Source organism: Pleurodeles waltl, chromosome 5, assembly GCF_031143425.1.
Source record: "Pleurodeles waltl isolate 20211129_DDA chromosome 5, aPleWal1.hap1.20221129, whole genome shotgun sequence".
In the NCBI taxonomy this organism is placed as follows: domain Eukaryota; kingdom Metazoa; phylum Chordata; class Amphibia; order Caudata; family Salamandridae; genus Pleurodeles; species Pleurodeles waltl.
The window spans coordinates 351,147,414-351,166,692 of record NC_090444.1 but is presented as its reverse complement, the minus strand read 5'-3'; the positions used below and the strand labels follow the sequence as shown (position 1 = coordinate 351,166,692).

The following is a 19,279-nucleotide window of genomic DNA, read 5'->3' as shown; positions in this document are numbered from 1 at the left end:
AGGTCACCCTCAAGACCACGGACCAAAAGAACAAGATGCTTACCTTCTGTAATTCTATTTTGGGCGGTTACCCTAGGTAACTGCCTATTTCTCACCTTGTGAGTATCTACTGGCGCTAGACTGGATCTGAAAACTCAAAAAGCACTGCTTCTGTGCACCAGTAGGTGGCATTGTGTGACTTTAGGCGAACTATGTTCCGCTCCAGAAGCGACAAGTAAAGCCACATATAAGCTCCACCTCTGCGCGTTGATGTCAGTTTGTTTCGTAACCTTGTCTGTGCCTTCAAAAGAGGAGCCCATTAGCAAACTGGAAGGACAGTGTGCAGATTCCTAAATTGGGACCTTTTTTGATGGAAAAGGAAACCATACCACAAAACGAGGCGGTAGGAGGGCCTTAAGGAATCTAGGGTTAGATAGAGTATCCCCCAGAAAGAGCGTTACCAAAGGTAAGCAAGTTGCTCTTCTGATGAATACTTCAAACTGCGATCCCACACCTTGTAACCAGATACCAAAGCAGTACTTCCCAAGGTGGTGTGGCCGTGGAATTACTCAAATCAGACAGTCCTGCAGGACCAAACATCCAAATGTCCGTACCAATGGACTTAACTGTAGAGTCAATAGTGCTTCGTGAAGGTGTGCACTGATACCCACATAGCAGACTGGCAGTTATCCTTGAGAGGCTCTCCACATGCCAGCGCAGAGGAAGCAGCAATAGATCTTTTGGAATGAGCTCTCAAACCTTCTGGAAACTGCTTCTTAGCCAATGTGTAGCAGATCTTAATACAGAGGACTAGCCATTGTTATATGGTCCTTGCCTTTCTTTTCTCCAGAGAACCCCACAAAGAGTTGATCATCTACTGATGTTCCTTGGTGTGTTCAACATTAAAGCTCAGCACTCTTTTGGGGGGAACATAAGTTGGAAATGCTCATCCTCTTTCGAGGAATGTAGTGGAGCAAAGAAGGTCAAGAGAGTTACAGCTTGTCTGACATGAAAAGGTGTAACTACCTTCAACAAGAACACAGCCACAGTTCTTAACAGCAGTTTGCCCAGGAAAAACTAGTATGAAGCAGCTGGTCCAAGAGACTTTAATGGTCACCCATGCGTCATATTAATGTTATCGCAACCAGAAAGACTGATTTCAAGCTCAGGAGGCATAAATTACAACTGTGCATTGGCTTGAAAGGGATACACATTAGAAAAGTGAGAATCAAACTTAAGTCCCAATACTACATTACAGAGGACTTTGCAGAAACCTATGTTGTAAACCTTTAGGAATCACGACCGGTGATTTGATCAAGGATAGGTGGTCTGGCAAACGTAAAACGTTTAAGAGAGAAGACAACTAACCTTTACAGTGCCACTGCAAGTTCTTGCTGGGATAAAGATAAAACTAACAACAAGACATCTGCCTTTTTTGCTTGCAACGGGTTCAGCTCATGGGTCATGCATCAAGCCACAATTTATCCAAACACCAGGTGCACACAGATTTCTTGAAAGGGTACCTGCCTCCCATGATCACATCAAGACTTCATCAAAGACCGGAAGGTAGATCAAAGGAGATAAACTGCCACTGCTCAGTCTTCACATGTGGAGTTGCAGACTGTTTAAACATGGGTGCAAAACTGCCTTGCTGCTGCAAAAGAAGGTCCTCCCGATGCTCCAGCCCAGAAGTTCCAGGTGCCTCACGCTCTTGACCCAATCTGGAGGGAAGGCATAGGAGTCCGGTGCTTCAATGTAGAGAGAGCCTTCTTGGGAACTCAAACATGCATAAGTGCTGATACTGAGGGTTCTCAGCAGTAGCAAACAGATTGAGCCACGGCTCTCTTCATTGCTGGAAGACACCCTGTGCCATTTCCTGGTGTAGCTGCCATTCGTGATCCCCTAGGTCATTGCTGGCTGAGTTAGCCCGTCCTGGTGTTTAAAGAAAGATCCTGTCAACTGATTCATGACAAGGAAAATGCTGTGACGACCAGCCAGTTGCAGAAGAGCAGAGCCCCTTGCCACAGATCCCAGAACTCCAACCTGCCCTTCTTGTTGCAGTAGCACATTGGGTAGTGCTGTCGGTGAGAACCTGCAGCAGCTATTCTTTGATGGATGACAGAAAGGCCTTCAACGCCAAGACAACTGCCTGCAACACCAGCAAATCTGAAGTGGAGGTGGGTCTCCACCAGAGAACAGAGTCCTCTGATTATCACATCGCCCAGACTTCCCCCTCAATCCAGTAATGACATGTCAGTCAACACAGTCAACTCTGGGTGAGGCAGGGAGAGGAGTCTGCAGCTGGTCCAACTACGGTCAAGTAGCCACCACAGCAGATGTTTTGTCATCTCTTCTGTAACCTGGGTAGAATACGACAGGTTTCCCTGGGTTTGGGCCCATTGAGACTTCAGATCCCATTGTAGTGCTTGCATATGCTATCTGGCATGCTTGGTGAGCAAGATGCAGGAGGTCAGTAGACCAAGGAGCCTCAGAGCCATTCTCATTGAGACCTCGGAGAGAGGCTGAAACATCAGGATCTTAGCTCTAATGTTGTGGACTTGGTGATCCAGACGGAAGACTCAAAGGCACATTGTATCCAGGATTGTTCCAGTGAAAGAAAGCCTTTATAAAGAAGCTGGGCCAGGGTGAGCATCATGAATTTGTCTTTTGGCAGGAAGCCAGAGAGAGGGTGAAGTTCCAAAATATGATGAGGCATCCTTTCTTCTTCAGCACAAGAAGGTAGTGGGAATAACATGCAGTCTCTACTTTCAAGGCCAGCACCTTCTATTGGCTTCTTTGACAAAACAGCCTGTACCGACAGGTGCAAAATAGACAGTTGGCCCTCCAAATGCTGCTCTGATGTAGGCAGCAGATGCAGTGGGTCGAAAAGGAACGGCAAGTAGGACCTCTCTAACCATGTCCAAGAGTGCATGGTTGTAGCGATCCTGGAGGTAACTGGCACTGATTGACCTCAGGGAAAGGCTGACCAACAAAAACATCTTCTCACTTAATGCTTCGATATGTTTTCACACTCTGACTGGAGGGGTTGGAAAGGCTTTATGGTTCACATTTTTGGTGGGCGCTTGCACCACCAAACACTCTGGAGTTGGATGCAGAGTTAAAAAAAAAAATCGAAAGCAGTCTATGGCGACATGATGATTAACAAAAAGGCTAATACAAAGTTTAGCCAAAGGGACACAGAGTGCATCAGGTAGGGCCTTACTGAGTGACAAAAGAGGGTCAAGCAGTGTCTGGCCATGGCATACCGGCTGGTTCTCTGCACCAATCTTTATTAGTATGCCTTGTTAAAGTACATGTAGGATTCCTGCTGCACAAGTTGCTTACCTGCAGTAACACTCTTTTTACTGAATACTCTAACCACAGATTCCTCACCTCAGAATACTCCCGGAGCACAAGAACGGATCCAGAAAACTTTCTCCATAGCAGTTCTCTCATGCACCACTAGGTGGCATCAAGCAGCTCAATGCAGACTCCACACTGCCCCAGGAATCCCATAGGGGAGTTACATATGTGCGCCACTGCTGCACAGCAAATGGTCCAGGAAAAAGGTGGTGTAGGATGGTTGTACTGAAACTGCCTGGAGTTCACTCATTTAAAGAGTTGACATATTGTACAAGACACAATGACACTAGTCAACTGATCAATCACAGGAATTAGTACTCCAGGGGTCGGGGGATCTCTAGGCTCTTGGGGGAACTGCAAGCCTTGGCTGACTGGTGATGAAGGCCAAAGAGCCAAATCTTCAGCTGCTTTCTGAAGTCCATCAGGGAATGGGAGGAGTGCTGTGGAGGCGGAAGTCATTCCAGGACTTGGTGGCGAGGTGAGAGAAGGAACTGCCTCCAAAGCATTTGGGATGGATGGAGAGACAATAGGCCAGAGGGAGGTTGGCTGAGCGGAGTTCTCTGAAAGGTTGGTGGAATGTGATGCGATTGTTGTTTTAGACTGGTCCAGCATCATGGAGGGTCTTGTAGGTGTGTGTGAGGAGCTTGAAGTGGCACCTTTGCTGGACGGGAAGCCAGTGGAGGGCAGAGACGTAGGGAGTGATGCTGCTGCTTCTGGGGAGGTTGAGGACGAGTCTTGCTGCAGTGTTCTGGATGATCTGGGAGGTGGTTCATGTGCTGCTCAGTGCTTCCGGCATAAAGTGCGTTGCCGTAGTCGAGACAGCTAGAGATGAGGACCTAGGTGACTGTCTTCCTAGTGGACATAGGGATTCATAGGAAGATATTGCAGAGGATGTGGAGCAGGCAGATGAGACACTGTTGATCTGTTGCTTCATGGTGAGTGTCCAGGATAGTGCCAAGGTTACGCACGTGGTTGGTAGGAGTGAGAGGGGGGCCAAGTCAACTACTGGCCTACCTACCTGCTACTCTATCCATCAAAATTAATGAAAAAGGTGATAAGCAAATACCTAGCCACCCATCTCACTGACAACCACCTCTTTTACATTACTCACTCCAGATTCTGGCACAACCACAGCACCAAGACCACCCTCGTAGACTCCATAGGTGACAATCTGAATGACCATGAACAGCGCGACATTGTGGCCCTCATTCTACTGATCCTTCCTCAGCCTTCAACACCATCTCCCATCCCATCCTTATCCAATGACAGCACTAAGTCGGCATTCAAGGTCCTGCACTAGGCTGGATTTGGTTCTTCCTGACAGGCGGCCTGTCAGTCACCCTCAGAACAGTAATCCTCAACCAACTCACCATGACCGGTAAAGTGAATGCAGTCTCCATTGTCTGCTTTTACTCACTCAAGAAGCTCAGGATGATCTTCAAATAGCTTTCCACCAAGACTTACAGAACTGTCACCCAAAACCTCATCACCAGCAAACTAGACTACGCCAAAGTAGACTATGCTGGGATCAACTCTCAAATTACCAGAAGCCACCAGATCATACAAAACTCTGCAGCCATTCTCACCCTCAACCTCCCACCCAGCACTCAGATCACCCGAAACCTCAAAAAGCACAACTGGTTCCCATTTAACAAAGGAGCACTCTTTAAACTCCTCATGAGCATATAAAAAGCCCTAGACAAATTTGGCTCCACATACCTCAACAACCTCATAAACCTCACAAACCTCCAATCAGCTGGACTCCTATTTACGCCTCCTGATACTCCCAGTAGAGAACAAGATCATCTTAAAGCATGGTTAGACATGTCCCTGCACATCAGAGCCTCCTTCTCAGTTCTTGAATTCTGCAGAATCTAAAGACCCGGCTCTTCCCCTACCACTATCCTGGATGGGCCTATATAGCTCCTGCTTCAGCTATATAATACCCTCCCGGGTGAGTTGCACAATATACGAATACACATAACATAACAAGTATACCTCAAAAACATTGACAAATGTAGCTTTTTGTTGCTTTCCAACTCGCAATCTGTCTATTTTGCTTTTTAAATATTCACAAGATAAAGCTGCGTTTTTATGCTAGCAGTCCAGATTGCGAAACAGTAAATGACAGTGGCACTACCTCCTACTTTCAAATTAGCATCTGTGAGGATAGCTACTAGTACTGCAGAAGATGTTGTTCTCTATGAAATCTCAGCAAAGATCAATAGTTCCTCAAGTGGCAAAAAAGTCTAATTCTTGCATGTAATATCTGATAGGATATCCACTTACTTCTCAGAGCCACTGCAGGATCCCATTGGCTCTCTAAGGACATTAAATTCCTGGCACAGAAAAAACACATACGTCTATGCATCACAAACAGACAGGGATAGATCTTTAGGGTATGTGTGGATGGCAAAATGTGATGTCAAACAATGAGAGAAGCTTTACAGACACTGCAGCTCACAAGTCACACATGAGAGGTAAATTATTTTGCATATGCACTGATTAGTGGAGAAGAGGGAAGACAATGTAATGCCTGCAGAAAAAAAAGATTTAAAGAATACTTTCCTTCAGTAACACCTTATCTGTTAAAGATAATATCTACCTGCAGATTCCTTACTTTTGAATTCTCCCCAGGCGTCAGACTGGATCCAGATGATTGTGGTAAGCAGTACGCCTGCGTACTGTTTGGTAGCATCGATCAGCTATATGACTGTTGGCAGCAGCATCCATGCCAGATATGACGTTGCGGGTCATTTACAGGCGCCACACCAGAGCACTGATGTCAGTTTCATTCCACGCCAGAAGTGCTGAGCCATGAAGAAACGGACTATTGGTGCGTCAAATCTAAAACCCTGAAAGGGGAGTCCATGTCCCTAGAAATCAATTTGCCGAGTGGGGGGGATGGGTGGGCTGCTAAAGAATCTGCAGCTAGATATTGTCTCTACAAGACAAAGCGTTACTGAAGGTAGGTAACTCGTTCATCTGATAGAGACTCCATATCTTTGAAGAGATACTTGAGCAATACCATTCTTGGAGTGATCTGTGACCCAAGTTCATACTAGAAAGTCCTACAGGACTGAATCGGCAGGCAGTAGCGCATGGTAAATGTGTGCAGAGATGCTCACTTTGCCTCCTCACAGATGTCAAGGACTGGAAATCTGTGTGCTAATGCAGTGTTCGCAGCTTTAGCTTCAGCAGATTGAGCACGCAAACTCTCAGGGGGTTGCTTTGTGGTTAGTGAGTAGCAGATTTTAATGCAGAGTACGACCCACCTGGAGATGGTCCACTCCTGTACTGTCCAATCTTTCTTCGCACCGACGTACCCAACAACAAGTTGGTCATCCACCTGGAACTATTCTACCTTGTACGATCAAGGTAGAATGCCAACGCTATTTTTGGGTTCCGATGGGGGAGTCTCTACTCTTTCTTAGAAGGAAATGGAGATGCATAAAAAGTAGACAATGTCATGGATTGGCCTACATGGAAGGGAGTAACCACTTCTGACAGAAAAGAGGTACTATGGTGAAGCACCACTCTGTCAGAATAGACAGAAAGGTAGGGTGGCTTAAATGACAATGCCACAGCTCACTCACCTTGCGGACAGATGTAATGACCACAAAGAAGGGTGTTGTCAAAGTGAGAAGTCTAAGAGGACAATTGTGGAGAGGCTCAAAAGGAGCGCACATCAGAAAGGTCAAAACTAAATTCAGATTCCATTGGTGCATAATGAATGGGAAAGTAGGAAAGACAAGTAAAACCTTTAAGAAACCTATGTACAGTAGGGGACAAACAAAGAAGGTTGATCAGGCAACTTCAAAACAGCAGAAATAGCAGACAAATATCCTTTAAGGGGCAGAGCCTCTGCTTAGCCAGGGAAAGGTTGAAAAACTGGACCTCAGCGAGAAGGCCAGAAAGGGGGGTCAACAAACTTGTTTGTGCACTGTGCCACAAATTTCTTCCAATGACAGGGGTATACCATTTTGGTAGGGATGCATGGCTGCCAAGATTCTGTTACAGACTTCAAGAGGAAGGTCAAAGGCTGTCAACTGTTGCTGCTCTATCTCCATGCAAGAAGGTGGAGAGTGGACAGGTTCAGGTGCAGAACCCACCCCTGCTGCTGCAACAGAAGATTACCCAAAGGGGCAGCCTGATCGGAGGATGGATGGATATGCTCAGATGCTTGGGATACCAGACTCTCTGTAACCCGTCGAGATTCACAAGGATTACTTGGGCTCAGCCGTTCTTGATCTACTTGAGAACTCTGGGTAGAAGTGGTACTGGTGGAAAGGTGCACAGGAGGCCTGAGTCTGACTTGAGACAAAAAGCGTCTCCAAGCGATTGTCACCTTGGAAACTCCAAAGCACAAAACTGATGACACTGCGTGTGCTCTGCGGAGGCGAACGGATCTAACCAAGGCTCCTCCCATTGCTGAAAGAGACCATGCGCCACTTCTGCATGGAGACGTCATTCAAGATCCGCTAGGCATTTTCGGCTTAGTTCTTCCACTGTGGCATTCAGAGATCCCACCAGATGTTGGACCACTAGGGATATACCATACTGTTTCAACCACGTCCAGAGGCACAGAACATTTTGACTGAGTCAATGACCCCACCCGTCCTGTTTGTTGCAGTACGACATGGCAGTGGTGTTGTCTGTAGACACCTGGACCATCTTTCCCTTGACAGAAGGTAAACAGGCTTCCAATGCCAGCCAGGTCGCACGGAGCTCCAACAGGTTGATGAGGATTCCGGTTTCTGCCAGAGACCAGATGCCTCTACAGACCAACTCTCACACATGGTCACCCCATCCCAGGAGTGATGCATCTGTTATTACTGTCACAGCTGGTTGGGGAAGGGAGAGGGATCTGCCTCTGACCAAATCACGGTTTGTTAACTGCCACTGCAGACTGTTCGCAGTTCCCGCTAAGATCTGGACCATGTTGGAGAGAGTCCCCTGATGCTACTTCAGCATATGCCAGCAGCCCCAGAGTCATTCTTACAGAAATTGAGGATGGAGGCTGAAACATTAGTATCATAGCCTGAATAGCCCTGACCTGCTGCTCAGGACGATAAGCCCGAAACTGCACTGTGTCTAGGACAGTGACTTTGGCACATTTATAATGAACCACAGTGAATGCAGGGGGTCAGCCGTAGACGACAGCCTGAGGGTGAACCCGTCTTCAAAAATCAGTTTTTGAGGGGAAGACTGAAACCCCTGATCTTTGCAGACGAGCTGCAACCACCAACATCCGGTTCGTGAACACCCGATGGGCACTGGTAAGATCAAAGGGGTGCACTGTGAACTGAAAGTGCTTGTTGTCTACCGCGAGCCGCAAGTAACGTCTGTGGCAAGCAAGACGGGGATATGAAAATAAGCATCTTATTGCAAGTCCAACGCTACCATCCAGTTACTTGGGTCCAGGACAGATAAATTGAGTCAATGTGAGCATCTTCAAGTTCTCCTTCTCGAGAAAGAGATTACGGGACCAAAGGTCTAGGATAAGGCGGAGATCTTTGTCCTTCTTGGGAACTAGAAAATAGCAGGAATAGCAACCACAGCCTACTTCTGTCACGGGAACCCTCTCTATGGCTCAGTTGGCCAAAGAGACGTAGCTTCCTCCCGGGGAAGGGACAAATGATCCTCCATCATCTGATCGTAGGATGGTGGCATGGATGGAGGGGCAGTCTCGCAGGGGAGGTAGCAGCCCCTGCAAAACCCACTTGTCTGACATCATGGACTGCCATTAGAGCAGGAGATGGAAAATCAGGGGGGAGGAGGGTGGACTATCCAGACTGCTGGCCACCTGATCTACTAGGTCGGTGGACCCCGTATCCCTGCCCACACAGAGGCTGAGCAGCATGAGCGGCACGGTTGGAGGCACCCTCTGTAGCCACAAAAGGGGTGACAGGCAGAGTGAGGGGGATGAGGGGCAGCTGTGAGGCCCAAGGACCTGGTTGTAGCCCAAGAATCCTTGAAACTCTTGAGCACTAAATCCGCATTTTCTCCGAAGAGACAGGTGCCATTAAAGGGCATGTCCATCAAGGAAGCTTGGACATCTCCTGAGAAACCAGACGTCCACAGCCACTGTCAACCAAACAGCTCTGCCTAGTGAGTCAGTCGTATCCAGCCCACAACAAATTGTGAACTTTGCCACACACCTCTATCAGCAACATCCTGGGAGATTCCAGCCCAGGCCTCCTCCGGAACCTGTGGCAGCACTTGTGCAACCGTTCCCACAGCATGTAGGAATAACAGCCCAAAAGGCACGTGGTGTTCAGAGACTGCAAAGCAAGGCTGGTGGAAGAAAACAACCTCTCCCCAAGTGAGTCCAACCTTTTGGATTCCCTATTTAGGGGAGCGGAAGGGTACGTGCTCTTGGAAATAGAGGCTTGGGCCACCAAGGGGTCTTGTGTCAAGAAACTTGGGTCGCAAGGTGCGGGACGATGGCAGTGGGCAATTGTCCTGTTCACAGAAGCTCCTGTGCTGGGTTTGGACCAGATACCCAGTAGGACATCAGTGAGGGCCTCATTGAACAGGAGCAGGGGTTGCCAGATGGAAGCTCTTGGTTGCAGCACCTCTGTGAAGAGACTAATCTTAACAGCCACCAAAGGTAGCTGAAGTTCCAGGACCTCATTTGGCCTCCTCTCCACCACAGCATAAGAAGCTCCCTCTTCCGTAGCCACGGTAGGGGGAGAAAGCATGGCAGTATCTGGAGAAGTATCCAGTCTGCTGGCCTTATCCAAGTCTTCACACCAGTCCATGATCTATGGGACTGGTATGCTAAAGGGTCCAGCAACATTTTCCATTCATCCCACAGGCTAATCCATAGTAAAAGGGCCCAGGATCCGATCTATGAGGCAGGGCTCCTACAGGCAGCGAAGTTGGCGTTGTACGGCACCCATCGGATTCCGTGTCAGAGTCGGGGATCACAATGTGGATGGCACCACCCGTGGACAGTGCCAGGAGCGTCTGCATCAGGATTGGCATCAGGGAAGGTTGCAGTGGTGTGACCGGTGCCAGTCCTGACCCAGGACTGCATCCCTGAGCCTGAAGCTACTGGGGCAGAACCCAAAGGGGCCCCCTCTGACTCCGCAGGGCCCAAAGGTGCTCCAGCGGCTTCAGGATGCCCAAAACCTGAGGTGCATGGCCTCGTAAAACTCAGAGTTCAGCAGGGGTCGCTCTTGCTCCTGGAAGCTCGGGGAAGCACAGAGTCAAACCCGGCACAAGTTACGCAGAACGAGGACTTGGAGTGGGATGATGTAAATGGAGGACTCTGCGCATGATCCAAGGACCTTCCTCTCGATCAAGATCTCGACTTGCTCAGAGTCAAGCGCCGGGCAACCATCAGCTTCAGGGGCCGCTCCCTCAAAGCCTTCAAATGCACTGCCTTGGAGCATGACGTTGGGTCGTGGTCGCGCTCCAGGCACCAAAAACACACGATGTGCGGCTCAGTCACAGACATTGCCCAATGATAGGATCCGCAGGGCTTGAAGCCAGTCTTTCTGGAGGACATCCTTAATTCACTAGGAGTTGAAACTCAAAATAAGTTGACAAAAGTCAAAAATAAGCCAGTCAAAAATTGATTGAGCATTCGCTCTCTTCAGATCAGAGTTTGTGGGTGTTGGTGGTGTGGAAAGAAAAGAACTAACGTCAGAGAGCCTGGGTGGTGCCTAAATAGGTCCCGCAACAACATATCCAGTGCAGACGACGTCAGCAATGAACGCAGAGTCAACTGACGCCACATAACAGCGCATAGCTGTACCGTTTATGATAATCTTCCAGATCCAGTCTGATGTCTGGGTAAGGAATCTGCACCTAGAAGTCTCTATCAGATATATCAACTTTTGAAGAGCGAAAATATATATGCTGAAATAAAAAAGTCTAGGTAAAACAATGTAAGAGCTATAAAATACTTTAAAACTTTAGTTTTACATATTACGATATATGCTCCGTGCGACTGTGGCATTAGTAGTGCAACGCATCAAACGTTGGGCGTTGCAATGGAATATTTGGACAATCGCTTGTGAGAAGAGGCCTCTTTTTGCATCGTTAGCCCCCACTTTTTGCCTTATGTTGATGTGTTCTAGAAGTTGGTAGTGCCCAGGGCCCCTGCTAATCCGGTTGCCTGGGCCAGAGCTCTTTCCCTAAATCTGTTGTGATACTTGGCACAATTGGATACACTCTTAATTATTCCAATAAGTCCCTAGTAAATGGGTACCCCAGTATCCAGGGCAAGAGATAGTAAGAGTAGACCCCTGAGGGAAGCAGCACTGATTGTGCCACCCGCAAGGGTCCTGCACCCAGATGCATCCAGCACTGCCATTGCAGGCTGAGGGTACTGGGGAAAACCTAAAAAGTCAAACTCGACATGGCATACCCTCTGCGTGCACTGTCCACCCTACACTGCATATATTATGAGTAAGTCACCCCTCTGGCAGGCCTTCCAACCCTAAGGCAGGGTGCACCATACTATGTGTGAGGGCATAGCTGCATATGCAATATGCCCCCACTGTGTCCTTAACAAACTCAAGACATAGTGAGTGAACAGAGCTGCCATTTTACATACATGTACTGGGCACTGGTCAAACACGAATTTCCTAGTTACATGACGGCTACTCTGCACCCACTGTATCAAACAACTCAGAATAATAAATTCAAACTGCTACCAGTGTTGGATTTAACCCTAAAGGTACCCAGGGGCCACCTTAGAGGTGCCCCATGCAAAAGCTAACCCTAACTGGCATAGTTGCTGACTAGTTCCGTCCAGCCTGCCACTACAGACTCTCTGGGGGAGAGCCATGGCTCTCTGGTTTGTAAGACAATGCCCTTCCTGGGCGGGGGAGCAAACACCCCCTCCCTCAGGAATGTACAACACACTTGGGGTGAGCTTCAAAGGGCTACAGCCCCTGAAACTCAAGCCCCCAGGCCTGCTGCTAGCAGCAGAAGGCTTCCCCCTTGCAAACCCCTGCTTTGGGCGGGAACAAAGGCAGGAAACCAGACAAAGGGTAGGAGGAGTGGCCTCATTGAGCATGCGCCACCCCTAAGGGGTTGCATGCAAAGTGGACCCTCTATCTAATTTTTCTCCATCTTGGAATGGAAGAAAATAGCTAATCAGGTTTAGGGAAGTGACCCTTCCCACAGGAAGTGGTCACTGCAGGGGGAGTAGCCACCCAAGGTTAAGTGTCCCATTGGACACTATCAGGTTCCCCCTAAAACATCCACTGAATTCAGTATTTAGTAGGCTCCCCTTGACCAGGAAGATAGACTGAAAAGGAAGAAAGAAGACAGCACCAAAGAACCCACAAGGAAGAGAACCGAGGACCTGCTGAACCAGAAGTGGCTCCAAGGCCCCTGCGTGCTGCACCAGAGTCCCAACAATCGCCACTGCGGAGGAGCTGACCACTGGACCGACCTCAAAAGTCCCAGAGGACCTCCAGGCTTCGTAAATAGCCTAAATTGCCCTCCTGAGTGGAGACTCCACTCAGGAAACACAAGAAACCTGCAAAGGACCAACAAACCAGTGAAGGTCACTTCACTGAATTGGTGATATCTCCGTGACCGGAAGTCACAGCCGGACCCGAAAACACACCGACGACCACCCAAAAGACCCGCATTTGTGCCAAGCTGGTGGCACTGCACCCTCTAGTGGCCGAGATACAGCAATACCCTGGGTACTGGTCAGCTGACGTCGGACCAGTAGAAAACCAGCTCCCCCAGAGCTGAAAAAGGATCAGGAGGAAGCCCCAGTAGAGGGACTTCAGGAACACCCCAGACCGCCGACCAAAGTGCCCCCATTGTCCTGTAAGCCTCCCGCAAAGAGACCCACTCCCAGCTCCAGTGGACTCCATTGCGCACAGCATCCAAAACTCCCCAGACCTTCAAAACACCCTGCAGCTGGCCGCCCTGGGCATTGAATCGCAGGATCTGCTGTGTGCCCCAGGTCCCCAACCCCTTGAGACCTCAGCAGCCCAAGAGGCCCCAGGGCACCATCTTTAAATCTGCAAACAAGCTCCTTTTCCAAGTGGCCCCTCCAGATGGCCTTGTGCCAAGAACCTCTCCAACACTGCCCCCGCAGGAACCGGGAGCTGTCCGAGACTCTCCAGTTGGCACAGTGTGCCAACCGACTGCTGCGACCACCCTGCAAAAGAAGAGACTGGTAACTCAACCATGCAATTTTTTATGCATTTTTTAAAGTGACTGCCTATTGATTCCAATGGTGTGTAATTACGCACAGAAAGACTAACTTTACCAAAACTTTAAAAAGTCATAACTTGAAAAGTACTTAACGTATTCTAAAGATCTTGGTCTTAAAATGTATATAAAAGTCTGAAGTATTTTTATAAATTCTGGTCTCAAGTTATTCATTGAGTGTGTGTGGTGCATGATTAGATTTGTGAGTACAGCAAATACTTGGCACATCTCCTGGATTAGCCTAACTGCTCAACCAGCTACCTTAAAAATTGGAGCATTAGGTGGTCTAATTTTTACCTCTGGAAACGAACGTGTGGTTGCCTGAACCCTCTGCACAGTGTGCTTGGTTTTGCACACTGCATAGAGGGCCAGCCTCCAATATCGCTACATTTCAAGTGGGACAATATCTACGAGTGAGCCTTCTGTGGTTTCAAGCACACTACACATTAGGCTGATTTCTCTACCGAAAGAAGCTGGGTCTATTAATGTACAATTCATACCCACCTTTCACAATAAAAGACTTATTAAAAGACAGAACATTTGTTCAATACCTGTCATCAATCAATGGATGAAGAGGAGGATGTGATTTAGTTGGGCTGTTTGGTGAACATGCGTGAAAAGGTTTATCTTCCAGCATTCCAAGATGACCTTTTTGAACAGCATCGCCTTCACATATCTTCTGTTTCAGCTGCTGTATTTCTTGGGATAGCCTGCAAAAAATGCCACATGGTTCAATATCAACATATGTTATAAAGGGGTTATATCAAAACTGATACTAGTACTTCAGCTGCACAGTGATCAGATAAGATCACATTTTACACATCCAACTGAAATTTCACTCCTTTCATAAGAAGCTAGTAAGATAATCACAAACAGTAATCTCTTCAGGAAATTAAGATTATTCAGTGGCTATAAATTTCAGAGCAGTTGAAAATAATCACTGTCTTCTTACCACAACCTCCACCAGGTTTTTAAGTAAAATTAAAATGATGTAAAATTTTAGCTAGGATAAACACATTTTCAGAGTTTATAATAGTGCTTGATATCATTTTGCCATGTGAGTATCTCAAGAGTATACACATGGGCTCTCCATCTGGTTCTTAGGTATTTGTTTATCTTACAATTAGGACTAACTGCAACACATTTCTAGCACGCAGTAGATGATTGGGTAACTCCTCACTTAAATGTTGAAAAAGTCAAAAAGTTAAAAAACTAGATCTACTACTCCATACTGAGCATGATCTGGACTAAAAGTTACATTATATTTCAAATGATGAAATCGGGCTATTTTTGCGAAACCTGTCATCCTTTATTACCCCAGTACCACTCAATCAGTCTTGAAAAAGTTCAGATCTTCACATCTGTACATAACAACATTCATTTAGTTTTTTCACTTTCCATTAATTTTGAAAAACCTTTCCTATTCCACTAAACCACCATACTGCTAATGAACTGATTTTACACTTCCAATTAATAAGTACATTTAAAATTACAATACTGAATCACTGGTGAGAAATAAGCAAAAACTCTTTTGTTATTTAATAAAAGGATGCTTCCCTGGCCAAAGGTACATAATTGATGAATTACAATCTCTTGGGCTTTCTTGAATTTTTAGCATGTAACCACATTATACTAACCTGCTTGCACAACAATTCGTTCAGATCGTATTTTAGATTAATAGCTGCATGTATATAGGTTCCGGTCACTATCTGAAGAAGTGCAAGAATTAGAAGTAGTTAGCTCTACGTAGCAGTTAAAAAATGTGCATTTACCCTCGAAGAAGTGTCAGCCAGATATGTCCACACCTGCCAGAGGAAAGGAACTACATGGCTTTCTCTACCAACTGCTCATATTCTCATGGATTTCATTCTACCACACAACTGAGTAGAACAAAAAGCATATCCATATTATCATTTGCAAAATCTAATGTTAGGCTTTTGAAACCCACGTCTTGACCCAAGTTCAATTATTGTAACTTGGCATTAGAAGGACTTTGTGTATTTATGCCGAAATAATGCATAGAGCTCACAATGTACTCACTCCAGAATGATTGCAATTGTTAAAAGATAATGTGCAAAATCATAAAATTGCAATGGGACCTGAGAACCCCAACTGTACCTATGTCTGGATCCCAAATGCTGATTACGTTCCTTAACATAGGCAAACATCTATCATGGTTGTGGAATACGATATAGGCATGTCTCATTGATTGTGGTCGTGTTGGACTGGGGGTGTAGGAAAGTGCCATCTTTCTAGCATAGTGAACCCCACTATTTGCCTGATGTCAGTGTGTTTAGACTGTAGTTTACTGGGATCCCGCTAATCAGGGCCCCAGTATCTCTGCTCTCTCATCTAAATTTGGTTGCTCGTAAACTTTTTACACCCATAATTGGCATACTGGTGCACCTATGTAAGTCCCTAGTACATGGTACTTAGATATCCAGGGCACTGGTACACCAGGGGTCCCACATGGGCTGCAGCATGTATTGTGCCACCCATGGGAGCCCACGTAAAACTGTGTCTACATGCCTGCCATTCCAGCCTGCCTGAAATAGTGCATGCATCCTTTCAACACTGAACCTGGTCTCTGCACTTAGACACTAGGGGGGTCATTACGACCTCAGCGGTCTTGCAAAAAGACCTCCAAGGCCGCAGGAGACAGAATACTGCCATTGCCGGCGGTATTCCTGGCTCCCTATTATGAGATTTCTGCTGGGCCAGCGGACGGTAACAGTGTTACCGTCCGCTGGCCCAGCAGAAATGTCACATCAACATTGCTGCCGGCTCGTAATAGAGCCGGCGGCAATGCTGATGTGCAGTGGGTGCAGTAGCACCCGTCGCGCATTTCACTGCCCGAAATTCGGGCAGTGAATTGCGCGACGGGGCTATGCCTGGGGGCCCCAGACCTGCCCATGCCAAGTGCATGGGCAGTGCAGGGCCCCCCAGGGGCACCCCAAGTCCCCTTACTGCCAGCCTTTCAATGGCGGTGTTTACCACCACGGACAGGCTGGCGGTCGGGGACTCATAATCCCCAGGGCAGCGGTGCTTGCACTGCTGCCCTGGGGATTATGACCGCCAGGCAGAATCCTGGCAGGATATTGGAGGGGCCGGCGGTATGGCCGTGGCAATTCCGCCACGGTCATAATTGCTGGCGGAACACCGCCAGCCTATTGGCGGTGTTACCGCCACCTTACCGCCGGCTGCCAGGGTCGTAATGACCCCCTATATGTCATCCCTCTGGTAGGTCCTTCAGCCCAGGGGCAGGGTGCATGTCCCTAAGTGTGAGGGTACCCCTGCATGAGCAGGATGCCCCTACAGATCCCAGGCCAATTCCTGGACTCTGTAAGTGCAGAAAAGCCATCTTAAGGTATGTAGTGGACACTGGTCAACACCAGTGGTCCAACTACATAAGGGGTTCTCTGAACCTAGGCATGTTTCATAACAAACATGTTGGAATCATGCAACAACACTGATTCCAGTGTTAGTTGCGTGACAGCATGTTCTCTGGGGGTTCCTTAGAGGATCCCCAACCCAGTTCTGCCTGTGCACCCGTATGGGGACTAGCTGCCAACCCACACTACTGCGGACCCCAGACACTGTTCTGTCCTCCTGCTGGTGAGCCTGGCTCAGACCGGAGAGGCAGAACAAAGGATTGTCTGAAGGGGAGAGGTGTGACAACATCCCCTGTCTATTAGGTGTCTAAGGGCTAGGGTGGGTGCCACCAGACTGCTTTGAAGGGCACATTTGGTGCCCTAATTGCATAATCCGGTTTGCACCAGTTCAGGAATCTCCTGTTCCCGCTCTGACGCGAAACTACACAAAGGCCAGGGGAGTTACCATCCCCCGGTCCAGCTCCTCACCTAGGGAGGTGCACAGAGCTCTGCCAAGTGGCCACATGATTGTGCTATTTTGGAAACAAGATGGGCAGAGGCCCCTGGGTGCATATGATATGGTAGGCCAGGTAAATGACGTCCGTGAGCTCCTCTGATATGTGGGTCACTTCAGAGAGTGACCAACCCCCTTTTAGGGTTACTTAAGGGCTTCCCTGTAGGGTGGGTCCTCAGATTCGTTGAGCAAGACTCTCCAAGGAACTCCGTGAAAGACACCTTCTGCTCCTGGTCTCTGGAACTGCTTCTGGTCTGCTTTGTATCCGAAACACGTCTGCTTCTGGTGGGAAGGCTCCCACTGCAACATTGTTTCCCCAGATCCTGCAAGAATTCTGCAACATCCAGGGTCTCAGGGACTCTGTTTGCACCTGGAAGCACGAAGGAATCTCCTTTGGAGTGAAGGATTCTGGACAATGTTGACCGGCTGGTGAGGTCTGCTGTTCCAAGAACAGTGATAGGCTCTGCCTCACAGATGGTGAGACTGTGGCTTCCTCTGGGTCCTGCTTGTCATCTAACCAACTTAGGAGACTGTGGACCCCTGCTCCTGCCACTGGACTGCAACCCCTGTGGACCGCAACTGTTTCACTTGCAAAGCTTGCTCACTCTTCCTTCAGGAGATCTCCAGGGACCAAGAAGCCCCAGCCTCCAGCACTCTGCAAATCAAAGATTAGCCACTGTCCTATATCTCCTGTGAAGTGGGACTTCTATTTTTTTCATGCTGCTGAGACCTCCTTGTGACTTCCTGTATCCATTGCATGTGGGTCACTGATGGGGACTCTATTGATTTCTGCTGGCTTTGCTGCATGCTGATGGCCAGCACTGACTGCCCCTCCTGGGTAGAGTCTCCTGCTCCTTGTTGGTCACCAAAACGTTGCAAATAATTCTTCAGCTCCTGCTTTCATTTGCCAGTGCTTGTTGGTGATCTAGCTGGTCACTGACCATTGAGCGACAGCTCGTAGGCAACTCCTGTGATCTTCTGCAACTCCTGGACCCCACCGATGGAATTCTTCTTCCACCGACTTGCAGGAACGTCACCTCTAGGAGGGTGGGCATTGCCACCTGCACCACCTGAGCATCTCCAAGAGTGTTGGACTTGGTCCACTTCCTTTACAGGTCCTCCACATCCGGAATCCATTCCTGGGTTCCCCCAGCCTGGCCCACGGGTCATGACAGCAGCTGGAAAATCCGAGGTTTCCACTGACTTCAGAGAGTCCCTTCTACTCTCTGCATACGAGAGCCTCGTGTAGGTACTCCTGTCTTCTGGGTAACCTGGGGTAGGTGCACTCTCCATCCTTCCTCTTGTCTGCTGGTTTCCTCGGGGTCCACTGGGAAGGGTCTTGAATTTCACAAACTCCAACCACTACTCTCTTTGCTAGACTATGGGACTACTGGGTGGGTAACTACCTTGCACCTGGTCGCTGGGGGCACTTACCGTACTTAACTCTGGTATTTCTATTTACCCCAGCCCCTAGCTAACTACCATACTTATCTGGGTTCGGCTCAATATTTCACATTCCACTTTCTTAGTATATGTTTTGGCCCTCCCATGGGGTCCTGTATATTTTATGCTATTTCTATTGGTTACTTTGTGTATATAGTTTGTGTAGATATCTTCAAAGAGAGATATACAAATGCTAGTCTAGTAGTAGTGCGTGATAAAGTATCCTTTATTTTTGCAACACTTGTATGGTTCTTTCTTGCCATTGAGTTATTGCCTGACTACTGTGGTATTGCAAGTGCTTTATATTCCTCCTAGATACGCTTCAGCTGCTCGCCTCAGCTACCCCTAGAGAACTTTTGCTATCCGGACACCTACTCATTATCCCTAAGGGTTGGCTGGACTATGTATAGGGTGC

General features: G+C 48.0%; 1 protein-coding gene across 2 annotated transcripts in view; it reads right to left on the bottom strand.

The window, feature by feature from the left end:
- Nucleotides 1-19,279, bottom strand: part of KIF16B (kinesin family member 16B) — a 1,953,564-nt gene that overhangs the window by 729,030 nt on the left and 1,205,255 nt on the right. For both annotated transcript variants that reach the window (XM_069234094.1, XM_069234093.1), the window contains exon 20: nt 14,088-14,246. In XM_069234094.1, the coding sequence (XP_069090195.1) occupies nt 14,088-14,246 (159 nt within the window). The remainder of the gene's footprint in view (nt 1-14,087; nt 14,247-19,279) is intronic.